Raw genomic sequence first — 27,150 nt, forward strand, 5'->3', positions numbered from 1 at the left:
TGCTGAATGTAATATATTTCACAAGGCCTGTATAATGTATTGTGTTGTAAATATGCTCAACGACAGACTGTGACCTCATTCCAAACTAGTCTCCTTGGCATACATATAATACAAGGAAAAAGTATCTTATAAAGGGTAAAAAACTAAAATGTAGTGTGGTCTTTAGTGTGGTCGGCAGAGGTCCACAGCTATGGAATGAGGTCGATAACACTATAAAAATGTCTTTGTCTGCTTTAAAAAGAGAGCCTTAGATGGCTGGGGACTTCTAAACTAGTGAATTTGAAGCCTGTGAATGTTCTCATTCGTCCAGGTCATAGTTATCCTCAAAGCAATTTCAGTCAAAAACAACTGGACTGGTTGTTTGTCTAGGAAGACGTTTCACCTCTTATCCAAGAGGCTTCATCAGTTCATGTACGCATCTGACCAGGCTGGGACTGGTCCAACTAACTGGTGTGGAGATCCAGGTATTTAACCTCTCACAAGACCGATGATGTCACTGAAACCCTTTGTGCTCCAAAGCCCACGCCCGTCGTTAGAGTGACAGTCGTTGGTGGGCAGCTGGTTTCGACTTCGTTAGTGCTCTATTGAGTCTGAACGACAGTCGTTGGGGTCACACGGGGCCATGTGTGAACAGTTGTCCTTTGAGGTTAGATTGTTGAATCTCCTGGGAAGGGATGAAAGGGCAGCATTGTAAATTGGAGATAAGTGGTGTCTCAGGCCTCCTCCTCTGTTTAGCGATGGTTTTTCCACTTTTACATAGATGGCTTCTTTTACTCCTCTTTCAAACCATCTGTCCTCTCTGTCCAAGATTTGGACATTGCTGTCATCAAAGGAGTGGGCTTTCTCCTTGAGGTGTAAGTGGACAGCGGAGTCCAGGCCTGAGGAGTTAGCTCTCCTGTGTTGGGTCATGCGTTTATGCAGTGGTTGTTTTGTTTCTCAAATGTAAAGATCTTTGCATTCCTCGTTGCATTGGACAGCATAAACCAGGTTGCTTTTGTGGTGGTGTGGTGTTCTGTCCTTCGGATGTACTAGTCTCTGCCTTAGTGTGTTACCAGGTTTGAAATACACAGGGATGCAGTGTTTGAGGCGCCCTCACAACTTGTGGCTACCCCAGCTGGACCTTTGTTAAAACGGCAGCTGCCTCCAGAAAGAAAACCAAATTGGTTGAGTTAGAAAAAGATAACAGGAGAAACAACATAGTCATCCCATATGTGGCTGGGGTATCTGAGAAACTCAGGAGGATCTTCAACAAACACTGCATCCCTGTGTATTTCAAACCTGGTAACACAATCAGACAGAGACTAGTACATCCGAAGGACAGAACACCACACCACCACAAAAGCAACCTGGTTTATGCTGTCCAATGCAACGAGGAATGCAAAGATCTTTACATTGGAGAAACAAAACAACCACTGCATAAACGCATGGCCCAACACAGGAGAGCTAACTCCTCAGGCCTGGACTCCGCTGTCCACTTACACCTCAAGGAGAAAGCCCACTCCTCCTGATAACAGCAATGTCCAAATCTTGGACAGAGAGGACAGATGGTTTGAAAGAGGAGTTAAAGAAGCCATCTATGTAAAAGTGGAAAAACCATCGCTAAACAGAGGAGGAGGCCTGAGACACCACTTATCTCCAATTTACAATGCTGCCCTTTCATCCCTTCCCAGGAGATTCAACAATCTAACCTCAAAGGACAACTGTTCACACATGGCCCCGTGTGACCCCAACGACTGTCGTTCTAACGACGGGCGTGGGTATTTGGAGCACAAAGGGTTTCAGTGACATCATCGGCCTTGTGAGAGGTTAAATACCTGGATCTCCACACCAGTTAGTTGGACCAGTCCCAGCCTGGTCAGATGCGTACATGAACTGATGAAGCCTCTTGGATGAGAGGTGAAACGTCTTCCTAGACAAACAACCAGTCCAGTTGTTTTTGACTGAAATTGCTTTGAGGATAGTGAATCTGAAATTCTTTTATTTTATTTTTTCTGTTATTCTCACTTGATATATTTATATTTATTGTAATTTATCTATTTAACCAATGCTTAGACTGATGGAATAAATGCTTGAGACCACTTACTTTGTAGGTTGTAAATATTATTGTAATACATGTTCTTCTTTATCCAAACAATGTGTTAGTATTTATAATGTGCTATTATCTGCTCATGTCTGGGCCCCTATACACAAGCTTCAAATAGCTTACCAGGGTTACCTGGTTTGCATATCTTCATTATGTCCTATGATTGTACTTTTATTTTAACTGTTTGTGAATAAACTAAACTCAACTGAACTCAACCGAATATCAAGCAACACAATGCTCGAGGTGACTTCAAGATGTCAAATACTAAATTCAACTATATTCAAGATTTTGAGGTCTTGAGTTTATAACACAAACATATTTTTGTGTGTGCATTCTGGGTTGCAACTCGCAAGACAGTAGCTTGTCTCCTACCTGTACACTCCAGGCGGTGTCTGTGGGATGATGAAGCTCTTCTCCAGGTCACGGAGAACATCATTCAGCATGCGCACGTGGGAGGGGTCACGCTCTTTAGGGTCATTTGCCGGCCGCATTGTTTCTGACTGGAAGAAAGCTGCGTGGTCTCTGAGGGAGGAGGCTGAAGACAGCATGGGCTGAGTGACCACACTCTTGTCTAGACACATAAAAGGTACAGGGAGAAGATAAAGCAACAGAAACAATACATGAATAAAAAGAACAGAACTCTAAAGTATGTAAATGTCTGTTCCAGAAATAGTAGTGGAATTAACTATGCAAGCACTGGATAAAAGAACTGAACACATGTAGTCAACTTGCAAGGAAAGGACATCTTACAAAATCTCTGTGCCAGTCTCAAGAAAACATGTGCAACAGGCTTTTTATGCCTTAGAGAGTATTTAAGGACTGGCTGTATCCAGGCCCACCTCACAAAGATGCATAATATGGTGTGATGAGCAATAATGTTGAGCAATAAAAATGTAAAATCAGTATTTTTTTTCCTACCTAGACAAGTTTAGAGGAAGACAGGATTCTTTGTAATCATTGATCAGTCTGTGTGTTTTTTATTCGTGAACACATGCAAACATTGTTTCTTCATGAGTCCGATTTTTTCCTTTTTTAATCTATAAACACAGTGTTAAGTATTTTATCAATTAATATGGTTTAATGCCTTATATAACCTTTTGGCTTTAGGGTATAAAGCAACTGAATATACTCCAAGAAATTACATCACACTAAGCAAAAACACCAATGTTGATGTGCACTAGCAGACCGTTTCTATTGCATAGTTCAATATGAGGTGAAAGTGCAAAGAATCATAATTAGATATCATTATCCAGATCACATATCCAGACACAGATTGTATGCTAAAACCAAGTGTAAATGGGATCAATGACACATATTTGTGTAAAAGAAAAGTAACCCAATTTGTCAAAGAGAGTCTGCTGCCATTAGACCACTTTCCTTTCCTATGGAGCATAATTTAATCTTACTTTGCAGTGAAAAAATAACAGAACTTGATGGAATGGAATAGCCAAGGGCACATGAGAAGTATTTAAGCCCTGTGATAGGCTTGTGCCTTGTCCAGAATATACCCTGCCTATCGCCCACTGTAACCCTGCCAGGATAAGATAATAATTGGACACGGGAAGTATCATGAAATACATCATGAAATCATTAAATCTGACAGACTTCACTGCCATACACTTTTAATTAGCCTCAACATGCTCTTCTCACACGCTGAGAATTCAGGCAGAAGACACGGCACATGCTGAGATGCTGCTGGTCATTTGTTTGGCATCTCGGTATCAGCTCAGTGTGTTAATTGTCCTTTTTTACAGGATTACTTTGGAGTATCTCAACATAATAGTAATTATATATCAGCCTCCCTCCATCCCTGACCTGTCCATCATGGACCACATCTTCAAAATATCATTGAATGCATGCACACTACAAGTACCTACACTAATTAGCCCTTCAACACGAAGCTGGCTTGTTTTACAGCACATTTGGCACTGCAAATCAACTACCTTGCATTTACAGTTAATTGGCCTGTACTCTTGGCTCTGTTACATGAATTCTGGCTGGATCCAATGGGCCAGTGTTGGAGAAGCTGAAAGGCTTGTGTTCAAGTGTTAAGATCTTAATGGTTTACATTCAGTTAGTCAGAAATGGACGCTTTTACAGTACATGAACACAAAAATGTCACTGTTTGCAGTATTGCAGGTCAAGAAATAATCTTTAGGTACTGTCACACATAGGTGGTGCTGTGAAGTCTATAGACTAAATGATTATTTATCAATTGAAGGACGGTAAATTAAATATATATAGGCTCATTCAAATGAACAGTGTTGTCCCTTTGCTACTACTGTTACTGACAGCATCTGGTGTCATACTGTATATAGTGTATATAATGGAACCAATGTTGCCAGAGTAACATTGTAACTGTAACACTGGAACGCACATCAGTTAATGTATTGTTGCCTTGGTTAGGAACGTTTATTAGGACGTTTTTCTTATGCCGGTTTGTTTAGATGTTTGTGCCGTCATTAAAGTAAATATAAACGGATCAAGCCGACCCTTGATCATTTTACATGGTGTCACTGTAGTTTAACGAACAACCAAGAGATAAATTCAGACAGCAAGAGCAAAAGAAATGGCTAAGTCTAACCCTCTGCAAAACTTTACATTTGACAAGCCGAAGGAGTGGCCCGAGTGTAAGCAACGAGCGATACAGAATCGCAACAAAACTTCACAAAGACGAGGGACAAGTACAAGTGAGTGGCCTGATTTATGCCATGGGCAACGAGGCAGAAATCATTTTCTAGCCATTCATGTTTGCTCAAGAGGAGGACCGCAATGACTTTGTCATCCTTATGGAGAAGTACCCGTTAAGGGTACTTTTTTCCGAGGATGAATATTATCCACAAACGGGCATGTTTTTTACCAACGGGTCCAACGGCCGGGTGAGAAGGCAGAATGTTTCATCAGAGCCCTCTATGATCTCTCACAGCACTGTGAGTTTGCAGCATCTCGAGAGGAAAATATCCATGACATCGTTGTCGGGATTATGGATAAAGAGCTCTCCCGCAGCCTGCAGCTGATGGAACACCTGACGCTGACGCACGCAATACAGATCGTCAGACAGTCAGAGGAGGTTGAGGCACAAGTGAGTCTGCAAGGAAACACTGCGGGATCAGTACAGGAGGTTCAGTTAAAACATGAAAGCATGAACTGGAAACCCCAACACTGACAACAAGGCAACACTTGTCCAAAGTATGTTGCAGGAGGTTAGTTAATGAGGTCACAGAGATTGAGAGAGCAGAGCAGACCTTATTTTCTGGGTTCAGTGTGTGATGCTAATGAGAAAAGTGAACAGTGGACTGTGCAACTAGAAGTTAATTCCTCTTCAGTAGAATTTAAGATTGACACAGGAGCTCATGTCAATGTCATAAATGAGGACACATTTCAGACACTCACCCCTGAGAGAACACTGGACCCACCTGACATTCCTCTGGACAGCCTCGGAGGTGAGCTGCTGTGTCTGGGTCGCTTTAATGCAACAGCCAGTCACAAAGGAAAAGATTGTTCATTCACAGCCCACGTAGTGCGTGGGCTTAGAGTCAGCAATCTCCTCAGCTGGGCCCTGTCTGTAAGGATAAACCTGGTGAGGCGAGTAGATGAGCCAGCCATCTAACCCACAGTGAGCATGGTACTCAGAAAACTTAACCAGCTAACATCCAGTTAAGAGATGATGCTGTACCATATGCTGTGCACACTGCACGCTGTGTGCCCTTTCCCATGTTACAGAAGGTGGAAGTTGAAATACAGAGGATGGAGAAGGATTGTGTCATCGAGCGGGTGACACAACCTACTGAATGGTGCGCTCCCATGGTACCAGTCCTGAAGAAGAACACAGGCACAGCCCGAATCTGCTTTGACCTGACAAAACTTAATAAGTCAATCAAAAGAGAATGCTATCTCCTACCCACCTTAGACAAAAAAACAGCCAAGCTGAACAGTGCCACTGTGTTTTCTTCCCTTGATGATGCCAGTGGATTCTGGCAGATCCCTCTACATCCAGACAATTGCAAGCTGACAACGTTCATAATACCATTTGGCAGATACTGTATCAAAAGATTACCTTTTGGCACCAGATGTCTTCCAGTGGAAGATGCTGGAGATCCTAGACTGGAAGGCGTGGCTGTCCTCATGGATGACCTCCATGGAGCAACATGATCCCTGACTGGAGAAGGTGCTGCAGCTTGTTGTGTTGGCAGGGTTGAAACTCAACAAGGCGAAATGCTCCCTTAGGCAGAGCCAGCTACGCTTCCTGGGTCATCTAACCGACCAGTTAGGGGTCACACTGGACCCTGACAAAGTGGAGGCCATACACCAGCTACCACCACCTGCAAATGTGCAGGAGCTAAAAAGAGTCCTCAGCATAGTGAATTACCTGGGGAGGTTCATCCCAGTCCTTACAGCGGTGGGACCGCCGTTGTATGAGCTGCTAAAGAGCAAGAACATCTGGACCTGGGGACACTCACAGCAGTCAGTTTTTGAGGACATTAATAGAATGCTGACCAAAGCACCTGTTCTCTCCTTTTATGACGTCACAAGGCCTACAGCTGTATCTGCAGACGCCAGTAGTTACGGACTAGGAGCTGTGCTGCTTCAGCTCCACCGAGAAGAGTTGAAGCCAGTAGCCTACTGCTCCAGACGTCTCTCAGAAGCTGAAACACGCTATTCCCAGATAGAGGAGGAAAGGAGTGCCTGGCTGGCGTGTAGGCTTGTGAAAAGTTTGATAAGTATTTGTGTGGCCTAGATGAATTCAGGCTTGAGACTGACCATAAGCCATTGGTGCCGCTCATCAACAGCCAGAGCCTCGATTATGTTCCCTTGAGATGTCAGCGTCTCCTAATGCGGCTTATGAGGTACAAACCAGCTGCTGTATTTATGTCAGGGAAAACTCTCCTCATCGCTGATGTCTTGTCCCGAAGCCCAAATCTCAAACTAAAGAAGAGACTGATTATGTGTTATGTAGTTCCGATGGTACATGGCATCCCAGCATCTCCAAGCAGGATGGAAAGCATCAAAATGGCCACTGCAGCTGACAGCGAGCTGTAGTCTGTCATCAAATTCGTAAGAAGTGGATGGCCAGAATACAGTGGAAATGTACCACCAAACATCAGAGCATACATGAAGGTAAAAAATGAGCTATCAGAGGCTGATGGTTTGCTCATATGTGGAAGCAGGGCCATCATTCCACTGTCACAGAGAGACGATTTATGTATGTAACAGCCTGATAATGCCCATTGAATGGAGGAATAACATCACAGGTGGTTTTGCAGATTTGTCAATATTAAAGGTTGAATATGTAGAATCTTTATTCAAATCTATATTTAAAAAATAACAAAACACATGGGGCGTTTTGAGGGGTACAGAATGAAAGTATTGCTTTTACATAAAAAGGTGGCAGACAAACGTCACATTTATTAGGAGAAACATAGAAATAAAAGAGAAGAGAAAATGAAGAGAAAGAACTAGCAACTACCAATAAGTGTAAATGGTTATGCTTATAAATGTGTCAGGGATTTATTCATAAAGGGCTTTCTTCCTATAGTTTGTTTGACTTTGAGGACTTGACTGAGGTCACATCAGTAGAACGTGCAAACAGGTTTAGGATTAGTTTGTATTTCAATCAAAAAAGGACTATGAACAAATAACATGTAACATGCTGGTCTTAGTCAACAGATCTGCGTCACAGCAGGTTGGGAACAGAGTGTGACTCATCTGAAAGGAGAAGAGAAGACAGTGGGGACAAAAATAGACAAAGATCTCGTCTCTCCTACAAATTTAAATGGCTCTGGCTCTTCTTAGCCAGCTGGGACTCATGAAATATTGTTTGATTGTTGTAATCCATCACATCTCTTGACATAGGGGGGTGTGTGTGAGTGTATTTGTATTTGGGTATACAGTTGAGACTTGGCCCTTTGTGATAACAGTGGCAGATAGAAGAGAGAGGAAGACAAGAGCTTCAGGGCTATGCTTTATTACATGGGATATATTTTTTATTTTTTAGTTCACCAACATTTATGAATGTTGTCATCTTGGAGGTTTAATTGATTCTCATTCTGCTATACTGATACATTTTCACAATGTAACGGTTATATAATAAAGACACCACTAATTGGTTTGGTTTGGTTCTCTATAAGCCTTGCTGTCACTGTCTGCCACTGGGTACGAACTCCTGGCAAAATGAAAACTCACTTTAAAGAATCCTGGCTCAAATTTAAAAAAGCCAAGATATGTTGAAAACAAAAACTCCTTATTCTATTAAGCACATTTAGAATGCCATAAACTGCAATTTACTTCTGTGACTAGTTCAAACAATAGAAAATGCAATATAATGGTCTCTTATAACCTTATTTGTCTTCACTTAAACTTTATGGTATTATGTTAATGTATGTATGTCTGTTGCTTTTCTTTTCTCATTACATTTACAGCAGCATACAGCAGAAGAAAGTGAAACATTTGAACATACTGTCCCACTCCTCTGTTTTGGGAATGAGACCAGGGCCAGATGTTTAAAACGGGGGATTTATGACTTATGTCTGTGTTCACAAACATACTGTAGAAATAAACATATTATTGTTTGTCACATTTATGTAAATCTGTAGAAAGCTGTAAAAAGCTTGGTTCTGTTTTATAAACAGAGTCACTGTGACTCACATGCCTAATTCCTGCTCCCACAGCTAAGCAGAGGTTATAGTCCACATTTACTATAACGATATACTAAAACTTCCACATTGGCAGTCCACAGATTTGTACAAGTCTTGGGGATGAACACACAGTTCTAAACAGACCTTACTAAGGTCTGCATGGCCTGGTATTCCACCCTTTGGCATTTTCCCGATCTATCCAGATGGTGGCGCAAGGTTCTGTGGTCTTTGTATTCCTTTAAGGACAGCGGATTTTGAACCTTTTGAACTTCATAAAGTTCTGCCCATTTTCTTCTTTTCCTTCTTCTTCGACTACTTGGCCCAAAAGCAAGAGGGGCACATCGGTGCATTTGCCACCTACTGGGGGACGGTGGGGGGCTATCATGATTAACAAACTAAGCAATGGTGGATTCAGTGTTTTAGACTTTCATACTCTTCATTCCACTTTTAAAATTGAGTGGTTAAAAAGATATTTAACTAATCCAACCTGATTATGAAATTTCATTTCAACATATATTTTTATCAGAGAATAACATTCCTGTGCTTCCTTCTTTGTCTTTGATGCAGTTCCTTTAGGTATTAAAATTCTACTTTTATCTGCAATCAGAGATACAATCCAGAAAACCTCTCTACCAGAGCTTTCTACGGAAACTCACATCCTTTTTTTGAGTATAAAACTAATGATAGATGTATAAGGCAATTAATACAAAGATGCACAATTAGTAAACCTGCTTCTATATCTTTTTGGGTTAATTGGTATTTTGATATAGAATAGGAAAAAACATGGTAATTACCCAGGGAATTTTTTCTCAAATAAAGTGCAAGAGGTGTCATCGAAATGATTGCACATATTTTGCATAGGCCATGACGTTTTTGTGGATTATTGGCATTCCAGTCAAATAACAGTTTCCTCATACATGGTTATGTTGATCAGGTCGGCCTTTGTTTAACAATGTTCTTTGTTGTTCATCCATGATTTCAAATAAGAATTCTCCAATAGCTTTTTTGTGCAAACCATTGGCCCATAGGCTATTACAAAAGTATTTACTTGAGCACTAGTTAAAGCCCGAATGACACAAAAATAACTTAAAATAATTTGCTGACACCTTGTCCCCCCCAGTTAAAAAATCTCATCTGCGTCCCTGCAATAAAGTGGAGTTTAATGATGTTTTTCAACTGATACATGTGTTGATTAGCACATTGTTGTAAATGCTTTAAAAGTTCATATTGGTGTTTCCCTGCTTTATGCTTATGGAACTTCTGTAATTTCAAAATTTCAAAATTTCAAACATACAGTGGGGAAACCATTACAAATGGCTCGTTACAAGCAAACAACCATCCAGCTCTACTTCTGAAATTCAAATTAGACACATTATTAATTAGTTATAGCACATATTTATAATCAACAAACGAGGAGCAGCTTACTAGTTTCCATGTTCCTAATGCATACTGGGGTAAGCATGTTCTAAATAGGATGTGTATGTGTTCACTGTTGCCATGTTCTAAATTTAGTGAAGCAAATGCGTGCAGAAATGCAAATCCATATTTCAAATTCTTTCAATTCAAAGCAACCATGTTGACTTATTTGACAATGGCTCTGACAGTTCCTTTCTTGTAATTAGGCCTACCATAAAATACTTCCCCAACGAAGAGATTTTGCTTTTTTAAGTCTGCTTTAATGAAATACTCACATGCCATTTGTACTATGAAAGATTTATTGATTACTGTAATAATTCCTACTCACTGGTTGTGAAGTTAGCCTCTCTATGCAAATACACTGCAAAAGATTAGTGCCAATCAGAATGAAATTACTGTTTGTTTGACCCATCCACCACTTCGACCTCCGTATGCAGAGTATACCTACCTTACTTCTTTGCTCCTGTGATAAATATTACAGCAACTACAAGCAAATAAGAGGAGGCTTCAGTAGTCATAATGTTAATTCCGCTCTGCCCCTTTTGCAATATATTTTTTTTCCTAGGATGGTGAAGGCATGACCTGCACTCCCCTGGGTCTGATTGGCTGAGCGTGAAATGTTGTTCATCCAAATCATTTGCTAAGGATTTTGGAGTTTTGTCTGAGCTAGTTTTGATTTTCAACTCGTCGGTAGATGTTGGACCTCCCTGACAAAAGCCCCAGATTAGTGGCTAAATGGGGTGTGGATGGGTGCTCACGTATCACTATGTGTGAAGTGTTCAAAAACATGAGCTTAGCAGCTCTCTTGTGCCTCACAGACATAAAGCTACTGGCTGGAGGAGAAGTTACTGCTGCCTAGTGCTTTGCCATGGCCCTCTGTGTTTGATACAATGCACCCTTGTGCATTGGTTTCTAAGCCATTCCCCCCCTTGTTTAAAATAGCCATGGTAGTGGAACATCTCAGCTGGGGCATTGTCAAGTGACAAAACATCCACATATTTGTAACTTAATAGCCTACTGCACAATGACTTTTCTCCCCACATAGAAATTTTTTGAATTCAATTCAATTCAAAAACTTTATTTGTCCCCGGGGGGCAAGTCAGGGCACACAGAGCAGCAAATAACGACAGTGCAACTATACAAAGACATCGTGCATCAAACCAGTAGTTTCACAGCTTTGAGGACAGGAGTGGAGGTAGATAGGTAGATGGCCAGCTCACGCCTCCGGTAAGTGTCCGGGGGGGGGGGGGGGGGGGTGTTGTCCAAGGGGTGAAGGTGTCCAGGGAAGGTGTTAGGGGTGGGAAGGGGGGGTGATGGTGATGGTGTCCAGGGAGGGTGTCTGGAGAGGGGAGGAGGAGGAGTGATGGGAGGGATGTCCGGGGTGGAGAGGGGGGTGAGGTGTCCAGGGAGGGTGTCTGGAGTGTGTGTGTGTGTGTGTGTGTGTGGGGGGGGGGGGGGGGGTGGTGTCCAGGGAGGGGGGGGGGGGGGGGGGGGGTGAAGTGTCCAGGGGAGGGTGTCAAGAGTGGGGAGGGGGATGGTCAGAGGGGTCAGGAGTTGAGGAGCTGGACAGCCCTGGGGATGAAGGTTGCTCTTCTCCTCTGTGTCCTGCAGCAGGGACAGCGAAGACGGCGTCCTGAGGGGAGCCACTCAAACGCTGAGAAGAGAGCATGAGAGGGGTCCTGCATGATCCGACCAGCTAACCTGAGTGTCTGCTGCTCATGGATGGTGGACAGAGTTCTAACAGGAAGTCCAGTGATCTTAGAGCAGACCGTGGCTATGCTCTGCAGGCGGTTTCTGTTCTGGAGGCTGGTGGAGTAGAACCAGCATGTGATGGAGAACGTGATGATGCTCTCGATGAAGGAGTAGTAAAAGGTCAGGAGGATGTTCTTGCTGACTCCAAAGGAATTGAGCTTCCTAAGGAGGTATTTCCGCTGCTGACATTTCCTGAGAATCTCCTCTGTGTTGGAGGAGAATTTCAGCAGGCTGTCGAAGATGGTGCCCAGGTACCTGTACTCCTCACGGTGTTTGCTGATGCAGCCAGATCCCACTGCTTGTTGGAGAAGGTCACCACCATGTCTTTGGTTTTGTTGACATTCAGCTCCAGGCAGGAGCTGTCACACCACTCCTGAAACTCCTGAAGAGCTGGTCCGTGGTGAAGAGATGGGCCTGACAGCAGAGACAGGAGGACGCTGTCGTCAGCGTACTTCACCAGATGACAGTTAAGCTGTGTGGTTCTGCAGTCATCGGTGTAGAGGATGAAGAGCAGAGGTGAGAGCACACAGCCCTGAGGGGAGCCGGTTGAGGTGTGTTGGAGGTCGGAGAAGGTGCTGTTGACCAGGACTCTCTGTGAACGGTTGGTCAGGAAGTCCAGTATCCACAGGATTATTGTTGTTCATATTTTGTATTTTATATTTTATCTTATTTTTAGTACTTCTGATTGCTCTGTACCGCTGCTACGATGACCTAATTTCCCCTTGGGGATAAATAAAGTTATCTATCTATCTATCTATCTATTAGCTGTTGGTCCAGATGAAAGAGGGCTGAGAGTTTGTCAGCCAGGATGTGGGGCTGCATGGTGTTAAATGCAGAGGAGAAGTCTGCAAACAGGAGTCTGGCTGCGGTGTTGGGGCGCTCCAGGTGTTTGTGAACAGTGTCTATTATGAATGTTTTTGCATCATCGACGCCCCTGCCAGCTCGATAAGCGAATTGGAGCGGGTCCATCTGGGACTGTTGAGTGTTTCCATTGCTGGGGGACTATGCTGCTGTCCATGGATCTTTGAAACAGGGTCTGAAACACGCCCCCTAGCTGCTCAGCACAGTGCTTCAGGACCCGGCCGCTGATGTTGTCTGGGCCAGGTGAGCTGTTCTCCCTTGTCTTCCTGAGGGCTTTCACCACGTCCTCTGCGCTGAAGGTGAAAGCTGCTGAGTCACTGGACTTGAGCTTGGACATTGCTTCTTCCAGCTGGGTGGTGTGTCCTGCTCAAACCTTGTGTAGAAAGAGTTAAGGTCGTTGGGGAGACATGAAGAGCTGCTGCCTGAAACCTGGATGGTTTTTGTGTTGGTGGCAGCAGTGTTCACAGCAGCCATGTTCTTGAGTCCCTGCCAGGCTGAGCGGAGGTTACCCTGCGTGAAGCACTCCTCCACTTTGTTCTTGTACTCCAGCTTGGCAGTTTTTATGGCATGCTTGACCTCTCTGTTGACCTCCTTTTTCTCCGTTTCGGAGCCAGTGAAGAAGACCCTTTTCTTCTTGTTGAGGATCTCCATGAGCTCTTTTGTGATCCAGGGTTTGTCATTGGGGTAGATAGTGACCGTTTTGGAGGGGATGATGTTGTCCACACAGAAGGAAATGTACGATGACACAGTGTCCACATGTTCATTAATGTCATCAGAGGGGGCCAGGAGGTTGTCCCAGTCAGTGGATTCAAAGCATCCTTGGAGTGTGTGGTGCTTTCGTTGGTCCACTGCTTGATGTTCTTGACAGCTTTCTTCACCCTTCTCATGACAGAGATGTAAGCCGGAGCAAGCAGGATGGCATGGTGATCAGCAGAGCCCAGAGGGGGGAGGGCGACAGATCTGTATGCGTCGGGTACTGAACCATAGCACTTGTCCAGTGTCTTCTCCTGGCGTGTGTGGCATGTGATATACTGTTGATAACCTTTTAATGATTTGTCCAGGGAGCAGTGGTTGAAATCACCCAAGATGAATTTGGGAGAGTCCGGTGAAATGTGGTCCAGTTTGTTTAAAGAGTCTGTGATGTGTTCAGTGGCTGTGACTGCGTTGGCTCTGGGGTGGATGTAAACCAGGATGACAAAGAGCTGGGGAAACTCTCTGGGTAGGTAGAAAGGGCGAAGGGAGACAGCCAGAAGCTCAATGTCCGGGGTGCACAGTTTCTCCCTCACGACGATCGTTGAGCACCAGCGTGTGTTTACATACAGACACACGCCGCCGCCATGTTGTTTACCGGTGAGCTCACTGTCTCGATCAAGTCTTAGAGGGGGGCCGAAGCCATCAACGTGCAGGGCATTGTCATCGTCGTTCTTATTTAACCACGTCTCAGTGAAAGCAAGAACAGAGGCAGTACTGTACTCGTGCATGTGGTTAACGTTAGCTTGTAGCTCGTCCGTTTTATTCCGCAGGGATCTAACATTAGCTAGGACGATAGATGGAAGCGGCCGTTGTTTACAAGTCTCCCGTTTGAGCCTGGCCCTGATTCCGCTCTTTCTCTTCCCCCTTCTGGTTACCTTATTATTCTTGTGTGTGGACTTGTCATGGCTGGTTGAGTTACTCCGCAGTAATTCCTTCGGTAGCGAGTCTACGGCGAAGGCGTGTAGAGGATGGAGTCGGGTCTCTCTGGAGTACGTGTTCCGCTGGTCGTTGTTTCTGCTCGCCGTCACAAACTCCAGGAGAAACCACACTTGAAGAATGGCCATGAAAAACACGGGTATATCCATGCCGAGTGGAGGATTAAAGTGCCGGGCGAAATAGGAAAAGAAAAACAAGGAGAATAACTTCTGTGTTGTCCGGCAGTCACAGGGTTAACAGGAAGGTAAACAAAGAGAGCGTCACGAGGGGACAGGCAGGAAAAAAAAAATCTGCTACGTCTATGTAAAGTAGTTAAAAAAGTTAGAAAACACACTCGGCGTGTGTGGCATGCAAAGGGTAAACTAAAAAGTAACAAATATATACATAAAACAAGTAGAAAAACATAATAAATGCTAAATAACGATAAAAGTTGCTCTGTGCCGGTCGACCACACGAACAGCGACCCGGAACCGGAAGTTTTTACAACATAATTAGACCTATTTAAGGCCTGGTCCATTCTAGTCTGTATGGTTGGGTCAAATCTCCATGACAACACTGAGAAGGGTGACTTTCTTTGTACCAGGCTAGTTTTTATTTTATTGGAGGTTTATTTATAGTTTTTATTCACCTCGGAGGTATACGTCAGCCAAATGGACGTATCTTCCCGTCACATACATGCCCTTTTTTGGTAAGAGGAAATGAAGTTGAGAGAACAGACCCTGCTGGGTATGCTACGATACCATTTTTTATACAGTTTATGGTCCGCTCACATTCAGCCAATCAGAGGCAGAGTAGGGCAGGTCATGCCTTTGTCATCCTAGGAAAAAAATACCCCCCCCCTCCTTTTTTAAGTGACTGGGTTTTTATATTGTGTTCTCCACCACCATCATAAAAATGCCAACAGGACTCAACTCATCTCAAATAACTTATTTTTGGTTTTCCACATTTTAACGGAGAAATCATAAATAAAGCTGACTAAACCAAAAACACGAACGAACTTCAAGTTCCAGCAGTAATATAATCAAAAAAGGGGGAGAAATTAACAACTCCGACAACCAAGATTACAGGTTTCCCTGATGTTAGCATGTGGCTAGCTAAGTGTAGCAATGTAAGAGTTGAGCCGAACCACACAGTGGAAACACGGCATTTGAAAGAATGCTGCCCATCCCTCCTGTAGAGTTCAGACACTTTGAGAATATCAATAAGACCAAGAATACATTACAAGGAGCACTGAAGCTGTTCTGGATGCTAATAGTGGCACTACCATTCACCCTGACACATTTTTTCCCTTTCATTTGTCACCCATCTAGTTAAGTTTTTTTTTTTTACATTGTGAAGTCTCAATACTGGGCTTCATTAAATTGGCTACCTTCACCCCTATCTCTACCCTTTGATCAATCCAATTATAAAGCAAAAATGTGCTTTTCTTGGCTTTGCCACAATGATATAGCTAATTAAAAATTTACATCATACGGTTTTAAGTCACATCCAGGTGTAAGAAATAATTCATGCTAATGGACACACACATTTACTTTGATTTCCTCAGTGTTGTAGTAATAACCAGCCATAACAATAGCCTGTTCTACCTTTGTTTGGGACTGCAGTTGAGCACCTAAGGCAGCCCTGCTTCTGAGCACTATCAATACAGTAAATTAATGGAGATTTATGTCAGATCACACTTGACCAAAGGCAGTTTTAAAAGAAAGGAGAATAGAGATTTAAAAGTTGAACAACGTTTTTTTTTTTTTTTTGGGGGGGGGGGGGGGGGGTGTCAATTAGCTCTGGTTGTTTGAGCTGAGTCCCCTCCATGATTACTAGTCATGAATACTGCAGTGCTCCACACCGGCTGTGAAGAATCCATTAAATGTCACTGGTCCTCTGCCGCAGGGGGCTGCTAAAACACCAGACCCGACACACACAGCATTTCTACTCATACACCCACACACACACACACAGCCACTTCCCACCCTCCTAAATATTCTCAAACTAATCTTTAAATAGACCCAAAACAATACTTGCTTCACCACCCACTTATGTGTAGCCTGCACATGAAGCCCTGTACCATCGCTTCTTAGCCATATCCACACGCAGGACTGAACTGGCACTGGATCACGATGAAACCCACTAACGTTCTACTCACACACAACACTAAAAACAGGAAACATGAACACTTTTTTTTTTTGACTTCACTCTGGTTTCTTGACAATTAGCTTCTCTTATGACAGCCTCTACCAGTGAAACACATTTGTTGTATTTTGTTGGACCACACATGGTAGAGAGTCAAAGTTTCACTCCTTCTCCTGGTGAGCCTCTGTTCCATGAACTTCTTTAGCGCAATAGGTTTTCTCACAGAGGGTTGTATAATAGGACTTTCCACATCGCAGGGTTTTTTAAAAGCCTTATTCTTAGCTGAATGTATATCTTGCAGTATAAAATGTGAGCACCCTGACATTTAAATGTCATTTAATATGTTAGACTCTAATACCCATGAGCCTCTGTCACATTGTTTATGGAGAAGCTAATCAGAGGCACACATCAAAGCAAATTCAAAACGCTTTTTTTTATTGCAGTTGGAAACTAAACACTGTGCCTCAGATACTAAATTCACTTGAATCAATCTCAAAACTGCTCGTCACAGACTTGACCCCTTTCCCACTACACAGAAAAAACCCGAACACCCACTAACATCTGGCATTTGTCTTTAGTCTCATAGTGATAGTGATCATTCTCTGTGGCTCCGTTACTATGACCACCGAGGAAAGATATTTCTCTGAAATGCTTTTTATAGTGGTGGCTTTCAGAATCAGTGGCTGATCCCACCGTTTCTCACACTCCTTTGTATTGTGTCTTGGATCAAATTATAAAGTTTTAAAATCTACCCTGCAACCACTGCCATTAACCAACCCCCACGGAATCCTAACACACACAGGAATAATTTATCAAGCACACACACACACACACACACACACACACACACACACACACACACACACACACACACACACACACACACACACACACACACACACACACACAGCACACACCTAAACATTTATTTCACTGTCCTTTTCCTCCTCTTCTTCTTTCTGTCCATCTGGTGACTGTCTGTATTTTTAACCAGCACAGATAAAATCTCTCTCCCACCTGTTCTCTGCTTGAACAATGTTGAGAGTATCTACAGGTCTCACATAGTCAGATTTATAACTTTGAGACGTTTATAATGCCACCTGGAATTAAATTTAACACCAATTTAATAACCACAATAAAGGGCCCAAAATCTGTCACAAGCAGCCTCTTTTTGATCACACACAGCTGATGAAAATAGTAAAACTAAATGAAAGCATAAGGAAAATGACACTTGGAGATGAAGTGTAGGGACATGATGTCCAATTGTGTATTATAAAGCAGCTGCAATTAAAATAAAACCTGTTCCCTATAGCGACGTCATTTCACACATGGCCAAAAATGAGATGCAGCATTACTCTGGTCCGTTTCAAACCTTCTGGTACAACACAGCTCAAGAGATTTTCCTCATTTTTTAACTCTAGGAACTCTAAGAACTAAATATTATCAAATGTAAAGAAAGAATTTTCCTTGCCTTAAAATGAAAATTAAAAATAAAATAAAAAAAATAAAAACATAAATCAAAGAGTATATTTATATAATGATTTTGGAATTTTTAAATCAGTCGAACAGTCCTAAAGAAAGGAGAGTAAGGCACAGAGATCATCTTCCTAAAGCAGATCCTCTAACTTTATCCGTCACCATCATCCTCAGCTCAAATTTTAAATTATTTTGTTTAGGACCAAATACCTGAAAATATCAGCTATAGTTTGTGTGTCCCTGCACACTTTCAGACTGCAAAAGAAGATGATTTGAAGTGGAGGACACCCCTTAGAAATGTACTTCATGACCACCAACACTCTGAAAACATGTATTATTTTCCTGTAACTCAACCTCAATTAAATGTATGCAAATTGCACCTGGCACCTGGTGACAATTGACTATATTGTCGGACACACCCTATTTGTCTGCAGCTCTCCTGGTTATTTTGTAAGATGGGAAGCTGCTCTAAGGAGACTGAAACCCTGAGACAGCAGGTTGTCCAGATGAAGGCCAAAGAGATGACCCTCTAAGCCATCAGAGAGAGGTTAGGCGTTCACAGTCTGTGATTTCAAGAAGATTGAAATCACAGACTGGGGGTGGCTGAGTGGTAAGAGCAGTCGCCCCATATAAAGAGGCTGGTCCTCGAGGCAGTCTGTCCTGTATAATAAAGGCTCAAAAAATGCCCCAAAAAAAACCTCTCAATGGGGAATCGGTTCAACACTGCAGCTGGGGTTGCCTGGAGAACCCAAAGTGTGTTAAGAAGTCAGTTTAATTTGGAAAAGTAAGTGTCATGGTTTTGGGGATACAGCAGTAGTTGGGCCTCTTGTACAGCTACCAGAGCAGTGTGAGAAACTAGTGATGTCCTGTGGGCGCAGATGTGCTGAAGTCATTCAAAGCTGTGGCCTCTACACTTCCTGTTCATTTTTGAATTCGATAGAAGAAAACTTTGTTGAACTCTTCTCTTCTGAAACAATGGTTACTGTTTTCTCATTTCGATCACTGCTTTTTTCACATAATAAAGGTTTATATTGAAATGCCTTGGTTATTTAAAAAAAACATGCTAGTACAGCAGTTCAGATTCTGAACTATAAAAATGAAAAACATTTCAGAACAAATCAAGTATTTATAATTTGTTCTCTAATTTAGATCTCCAGTGTATCTGATTCGTCGACAGACTCAACCCAATGCATCATTGGACTTCCTGCCCTCCGTTGGCTTCAGCCCTCAGCTAACGACAACCAGTCCTTTCAACACGAATTAAAAGGAAAAAAATACCCACAGAAGGTATTCATTGTTGGTTTTAATCAGTTTTATATATTGTCTAAAAACACTGCTGCTCAAGGCTGGATAAAAAAGATTCTTTAAGGTGCACAACTGTACCAGAGCCCTTATGAAAAGCTGCAATGGTAACAGCAGAGGGAATATAAAGAAAAACATGTTTCATGCTTCTTGTGGTCCCCACTAATGTCTGGTTGTTTCATACTGATTGCGGTCAAAGCAGCTCCAAGAACGGACCTATATGCACTTCACTGCTCTTATGCACTTCAGGGTCCTGAAGAAAGCCAATCATTGCAACTCAGTCCATTAAAACGACCCGTCCGTATTGCCACACAATCTTGGACGTGCTCAGTATTCCAGGCCGCAATTGCCTGATATTGCCAGTCATACTGCGCCAACTGCAAGAACGATTAAACACTCAACACTGTAATGTTACAGAGATAGTCTGAAAATAGTAAATAGAGTACTTTGATTTTGTACAACATTGCTGATAACAAAAAACACATCAACTGATGAAAAAAAAAATCCAAAGTGTGGGACATTGAGGGAGGGAGACAAAAAGAGGACGGAAAGGCGCAGACATAAATTGAGAGGGTATTTACACAATATTATCATATGTGTATTATTAACACTATAAATATTTCATTTATAAATACCATGGTTACCTTCAGTACTGGTACATCACGTGCCTACTGTATTATATTATATTGATGATTAATGGGGTAATTCTTCTTGGTCCTATATGTTTTGGCTGGATGAGGAGACATTTTAGCCTTGATGAAATGAGACTCATTTGTAGCACCGTTCTTCATCTCACCACTAATGTGCAAAGTTGCCACAAATGTTTATCTTTTATGCCAATAAACTGCCTTTGAATTGAATTGATGGAGGGGAGAAAGTGGGGGCAGACAGAGGGGTAACAGACAGAGGCTACAGGCAGGTGAAATAATCAGTCATCTATCTCTCTCTTGGGTCATAATCTGTCCATTAGTCTCAGACGTCGAAGCCTAACCACTCAATCTGGGCCTTAATGGGACGGTGCTTACATGCTTAGACAGAGCCAGTGAACCTGTGCCACTGAACAATTGCCTCACCGGTACAATGAATGAGAATTGAAGTTAAAATTACACTACATGTGATGGAGGGCATCTCGCCATCTCTTTCGATCTCTGGTCTTACTTTGTAAAATACTGTATGGCATATAGGCATATAGATTTATTTTTTAATCTCAAGCATGAAGAATTCATTCTTCACAGTGTGTATTTTCTCATTGTAAATGCACAACTAATACAGCACAGAGCAATTCAAACACTGTATTGATTATCTATTCTTAAATCTTACTCTGACAACTCCTGTATAACAAAAGTAACATCACATTCAGTTAATTCTGAGTTAACAGGCAAGGAGAACATGCAGACTAAATGTATCAAACCCTGTGTTGTGAATCCTCTTTCAAAGGTCATATTAATATTCAAGGACAGAGTCTTTGTTTGCCCTGAGACTGTGTCTGAATAAGCTGCTTTTGAGAGGTTATACAGCATGCTAACGGCTGAATATTTGGCAGTGTAAATTTATACAGGTTTCAATTCAGACCTTGACTAAAGTGCTGTGTTCTTTTTACTATGCAAGTTGCAGTCTTTGGATGTTAAATATGTAAATAACTTTATGTAGCTCAGACACAGAAGCTTTCATGAATTGAACATTTTCCTGCATTGGCCAATCTTTGCCTAGCTTAAAACTGATTTTAACGTCATTCCACTAACCTACGGTACATCATACCCTGCTGGCACTAGCCAAGGTGGTGCCCCTAGTGATGTCCAAATGAAGCTTCATTTGGACATCACTAGGTGCCCCTACAAATATGCAGTACCCTTAAATGTAATCACAATTTATTAATTTAGCTGACGGTTGATGGTTGAATGTACAAAAATATTACACAAAATCAATCAAATAAGCAAAACGGCTTCAAGTGCTGCATTTCAGAAGAGACATTTTTTTTTATTTTTACATGGGCTAAGGTGGAAGATTTGAACATGTCCTTGAAGTAGGATTTGTCTGGGCCATTTGCAGCGTGGTAGGCATTTACTAATGAGTTAGACAAGATTTGAGCAGCCACTGGTTGCCAGTGCAGAGTGCGGAAGAGCTGTGTAGAGTGGGAGAACCTGAGTAGGTTGAAGAAGACCGGCTGGGTCTTCTTCAAACCAGCTGGTCTTCAACCAGCTGGTTTGAAGGTAAGACTAGTCAAAGACCAGATGGTGGAAAGTCAGACCAGATCGACCGAAGACCAGGCGGGTTGAAGACCAGCTGGGTCGAAGGCCAGCCAGGTCAAAGACCAGCTGGAGTGAAGGTCAGACAGGTTGAAGGCCAGACGTGTGAAAGGCCAGGCGGTGTAATGCGAGATGGGTTGAAGACCAGCCGGGCTGTTGCATTTTACTGTAGGCCTACTGTACCTGACATATTAAAATAAGCCCCTTTCGTACAGAGATTCCCCAACAGCGCTACAATAAAGGCGCTGGCTTTTTGTCTTTCTGCACCGTTGATCAAACAGTTGAACAGGACCCAACTGCTAACTTTATATATCATAGTAGCACAAATGTCAGTTGAGAGGACAGAAACGAACTGCAGCGGGGCAACACCCAACTACACTTGTGTGTGTGTTTGAGAGAGGAAGACAGAGAAGGGAAGAGAGGGTGGCCTATTTTTAAGCAATGTTTATGTGTTTTCTACAAGTTACTGATAATGCTAATATTCCTCTGAGTGCTGCTTTGTCAATTTTGACCCTCCTGGGAACCTGACGGCTCAGAGGTTTGAGAAATGTTTAACAAGTTGTGTGAACCTATCAGGAGTGTGACTTTTGACTTGTTTTTGCTATAGTCACTAAAAGCATCTGGAAGTTATGAGACAAAATCGGCTTTGGAACAGACTTGTCTGATCAGAGACTCGCTAAAAAGAGATTTAACTGGGACATTCCGCATAGTCATCCCTGGGCAAATTAGGGGAAATCTCTATCTTACTCTAATGATTTATCATTCATTTCCCAGAACAGATGACTTTGTGATATTTAGTAGATAAGGAGCTAAATATTTCTCATCTATAAAATCTGGTTTGTTGATATATGGTATTAACCTAAATTATAGACTTAGTGTATCATAAAAAACAGCTACAATGTAGAACTTTATGTGAAGCATATTTTAAAGAAAAGACAAAGATCCCTGTGTGCATAATTATGCTCAGGAACGTCAGCATTAGCTCTTGAGACCAGCAAGTTTAATACCACTCCCTCTGTGTGTGTGTGTGTGTGTGTGTGTGTGTGTGTGTGTGTGTGTGTGTTTGTGTGTATGTGCATGCATAGCATGTCGTTTGCTTTCTGTATGTATGTGTGTGTGTGTGTGTGTGTGTGTGTGTGTTTGTGTGTGTGAGAGAGAGAGAGAGAGAGTGTGAGTGTACATGTTTAGTTGGAGAGTGTATTGAAGTTGATGCTCAAGCTGGCTGGCTGGACACTGGACATGAGTTATTCCTCTGCATAAAAGTCCAAAACAGCAGCCACACACACAAACCGACACAAACACACACACACACACACACACACACACACACACACACACACACACACACACACACACACACACACACACACACACACACACACACACACACACACACACACACACACACACACAAAATATGCTCTGCATCCTGCAGTGTTCTGTCGAGCATCCAAGTTGTTGGCTGCAGAGTGTAGAATCAAATATCATATTCAGAAACCTGCAAAATAACCCTTCTGTCAAAATCTTCCCATTTACGGTTTATTCTAAAAACTGGCAACAATGCTAAAGGTAAACAGTAAAATTACAAACCACGCTACTATTTGTTAAAAAACTACTATCCATAGCCATCCTGTTCACATTCCTAAGGTGTCAAAAACGCTGTTTTGTCACGGCACTTATTTGATACTGAATGAACCTCACTGGGATTTCAACTAGTGATGTCAACATGACGCTTCATGAAGCATTAGTTGTATTTGTTGAGCCCACTAGATGGAGCTCTTGGTTTAAAGAAAAAGACTCAATGAATGGTGATTCAGTGTGTTTTCAACCCTTTGTTGAACAGAGTGCTCCATCTATTGGACTCAAACAACAAAGAAAAGGCTTCATGAAGCTTCATTTGGACATCACTACTTTCAATTATAAACCCAGCTATGGCAATACTAGGTGCTCAGAGCATGTACTCCAGGATTTAAAGAGCAACAAAGTTTTAATAGGGACAACGTCTGGGTGGTGAATGGGTCAAACAATCTCAGGACTTTCACGAGGAGACTGTGGTTCATGTCCAGTGCATCCATTTAGTTGTGTTACAAATGCACTTGTTATAACCTCACGCGTGATCTTTCCCTAACCCCAACAAATGGTCTTGTCACCTAAACATAACCACATTGTTTTGTTTGATTTCCCAACCTTACCTACATGTTCCCTGTGTTTGAAATGGTGACCCTAGTGGAGTGCTACAGTTTGATGCATGGAGCTACTCAGTGTGTTAACAAGCGACACCAAAGGGGTCCTGACGAATGACTTACGTGCAGAGTTGATGAGTACAGGTTGGTTGTATCTTACAGGGCTACATCTTGACTTACCCTACTTGCCCTAGTTTACCTCCATATAAGATGGCAACTAATCTGGCAAAACAATTAGCTTGTTTTCAACTTGAATGACTGCAAAATGCCCCCAAACTGGATTTATTCATTCCCTTTAGATCTAAAGTAATCTTTAATCTTGTAATCTGATGTGTTTTTTGTTCTTACTTCTCTCTTGAAAAGGAAATCTCAATCTTAGCAAGATACCTGATTAAATACTGCACACCCTCATCACCACCATCACCGCCATTATATCACCATCAGTGGTACCTTTGAGTTTGTTTTGAACATCCAGGGCAATGTCCAGAGGGTAGAATGGCAGCACAGGATCATTGACCAGGCGGAGAATGGCTTCTGCTGTCATCTGTAGAAATACAGACGAAAGAAATTAAAGTTGTGGGTTTGGGACGTTTTGCGATGAATTACCCAGGAAATGTGCAGGTAAACAGTTTCAGTAGTGCTTGATGCGTTTCAAAGACTTTTCCACAGGGGGACAGTAAGGCATGTCTCAAGATACATAACAAGATGAAGATACCAAATAAACAACATGCATATACATTAATTTGTCACCCCAACAGCAGCTCTCTATATTCAGGCAACAGTTGACTATGAAAGTTAATTATTGACCTCAGACAAAATGATCTTGATTCAGTGTTTACTTACTTACTGTTTCCTGTGTGTCAGTAATGATAACTGAGTAAGCTCATATGAGGACAGGGTTAACTTGAAAACTCCAGGAAAAGGCTAGTGAGTAGACCAGGGACAGAATCAACGCTAAATGGTCTTAATTGAAATGATTTTGATCAAATTCGACTCTTAGCAGCTTTATGAATCTGTCAAGTCAACACTATGGAACAGCTATCAGATAACTTAGACTTTGTAAGTGTAAATAGATAACTGTCAGTTTTAACTTACAGTTATGAGGGAAGCTTGACTGCACAATTTAATGGCACAAGCAGTGTTTAAATTGGTTCTGTATAAGCCTCATTTTCACTATGCAATCTGTGTGCCGCAGGGTACGAACTCCCGGGAAATAAAGGCTGCTTTACGGCACAGAGAAAGAGAAAGCGCTTGAGGTGTGCCTGAAGGTTATAAAATAATAACACAGAGGCTCCGCAAACTCTTTATTGCCTTCCACATTACAGCTTCACTACTTCCGTTCTTACCTTTAACAATAAAAGCTCTAGAGATACAACATTATACAGCATCACTGCTTACCAGAGAGCATTTAATTAAGAGGCAACTCAACAAAACAGCTTATAGTAGCTATTCCCAGGTAGTGTAAATGGCGGATGATGGGAGTGACTGTGGAAACTATTGTTACCCAGCAAAGGAAAAGCCTCGTCGACAGGAAGCAAATAATATCTAGATCAGGAAGAAACCTCTCTACTTATTAATACTACAACTTGTTTGGTTGTTTCTTGCTTTGGGGAGTAGACAGGATGCTAGCTACTGATGTCCAAATGAAGCTTCATGAAGCATTTTCTTTGTTGTTTGAGTCCATAAGATGAAGCTCTCTGTTCAACAAAGGGTTGAAAACACACTGAATCACCATGCATTCAGCATTTTCTTTAAACCAAGAGCTCCATCTAGTGGGCTCAACAAATACGACTAATGCTTTATGAAGCTTTATTTGAACATCACTACTGCTAGCTGTAGCCATATTGCTAACGAAAACGTAAAAAATAAAATGCCTGACTGGATCAATGGACAGAAAACGAGATCTGGTTGGTTTTGCGACTGTGGCACCAAAAAAAAGCAGAAAAACTCTTTCAACATAAAGATCTATTCTGTATAAACTTAATGTGCTGTTTAGATGGTAATCTTTCTCATGCTTCCATTTCTGCTTTGCTTTTGTCTTCTCTTTGTCTTCGTTGCTTTTACTGTGGCTTGTTCTGCTGTGGACACCTGGCAATGATACATTTTTCGCACACCATATTTTAAAGATATTCTGTCATTACCATTTGCACAAATTAACATCTACATCCCGTTTCTCACTCTCTACAAAACTTAGTCATTAGTCTTTTTTTATTTGGTTTTTTTTTTACTATAGAACAGTGACATATATGTTGTGTTAGTATTCCTATTTTTCTGATTCATGGTCTTGACACATCTCGTTACAAGTTGGTTGTTTTTCTTCTTCTAGGATCTGGTGCATTGTTGTATTGGTATCAAAGCTGTACAATCCAGGCATAATTTCAATTGCTACTCAGTGTTTTTACTCAAGTGCCTCTTCTCCTTCAAGGATGTTATCCATATTCGGCAGCAACACAGATTTACAGCGATTTTCAAAATAAATGTGTACCCCACTAACAATAAGAAAATACATCACGTCCATCTACACTCCTCCTGTGAGTTTTCAACACCTGCCTTTGGATTCTGAACGGTACTTAGGAAGAAGCAGAAATTCAATCAGTCACTTCATGTTGTGTCTTGTCCTCCACGCTGTCGCAGGTCTCAGATCTGATTATTCACCGCGCACCTTTGTGGTCCAGAATGTAAATTGAAAATCTGAGAGCCCACGCAGCATTTTACTTTTCATACTGATTAGACAACAGCTGTCATGTTAGAGAAAAACAAATAATTGGCACACCCTTAGCTGCAGTGCGAGCAAACATTTATGGATTCCCCTCTTTGTACTGGCAACCCCATTGGAGCAGACTGGTCCAAATCACAGAGTGTCTGTTTGGCTCTGCCCACGGTGAATTGTCTGTCATCTTGATGCAAACAGTTCACTGATGTGGCCACTCTCTCAGCAGGTAGAGGACTTGGCATTGGAATTATATTTGAGTATCACACCACCGCAGCCCGCTGCTCACCAACTACTCTTCTGGGATTATTGATGTATTGATCCCCCTTTTCCACACCTAGACTGTATCAATCTCAAAGGAAATACACCCCTCGCTGCACTGCAAGAAAATTGTATTTCTCAGTGCCACACTATAATTGGAATAACCTTTATCAGCCAAGGACATCACATGCATGATTTACCCTGAGCTACATTTATTTTCACACTACAAAGATTCAGCGTCCTTCATGATACAGAGATTCTCTTTTTGCCCTTCTATCCTCTGTAACTTCTCCCTCGTATTCAGACTGAAATTAGCACACCCTATATGTCACCCGTCATGATTCAATTCAAAGTGCTTGGATAGGATATGGTGGGATGTATATGCTCGACAACAGTGATCTAAGTATCT

The 27,150-nt window shown here is 42.1% G+C and overlaps 1 protein-coding gene across 1 annotated transcript in view; it reads right to left on the reverse strand.

Moving 5' to 3' along the window:
* Positions 1 to 27,150, reverse strand: part of naaladl2 (N-acetylated alpha-linked acidic dipeptidase like 2) — a gene marked incomplete at its 3' end in the record, with an annotated part of 492,390 nt that overhangs the window by 36,369 nt on the left and 428,871 nt on the right. Inside the window, exons 13-14 of the mRNA XM_083911485.1 lie at positions 24,221 to 24,314; positions 2,456 to 2,654 (exon numbers count right to left, since the gene is read on the reverse strand). Coding sequence (XP_083767611.1) covers positions 2,456 to 2,654; positions 24,221 to 24,314 — 293 coding nt within the window. The remainder of the gene's footprint in view (positions 1 to 2,455; positions 2,655 to 24,220; positions 24,315 to 27,150) is intronic.

The sequence above is a fragment of the Echiichthys vipera genome (genome assembly GCF_963691815.1).
Source record: "Echiichthys vipera genome assembly, chromosome: 3".
NCBI lineage: Eukaryota > Metazoa > Chordata > Actinopteri > Perciformes > Trachinidae > Echiichthys > Echiichthys vipera.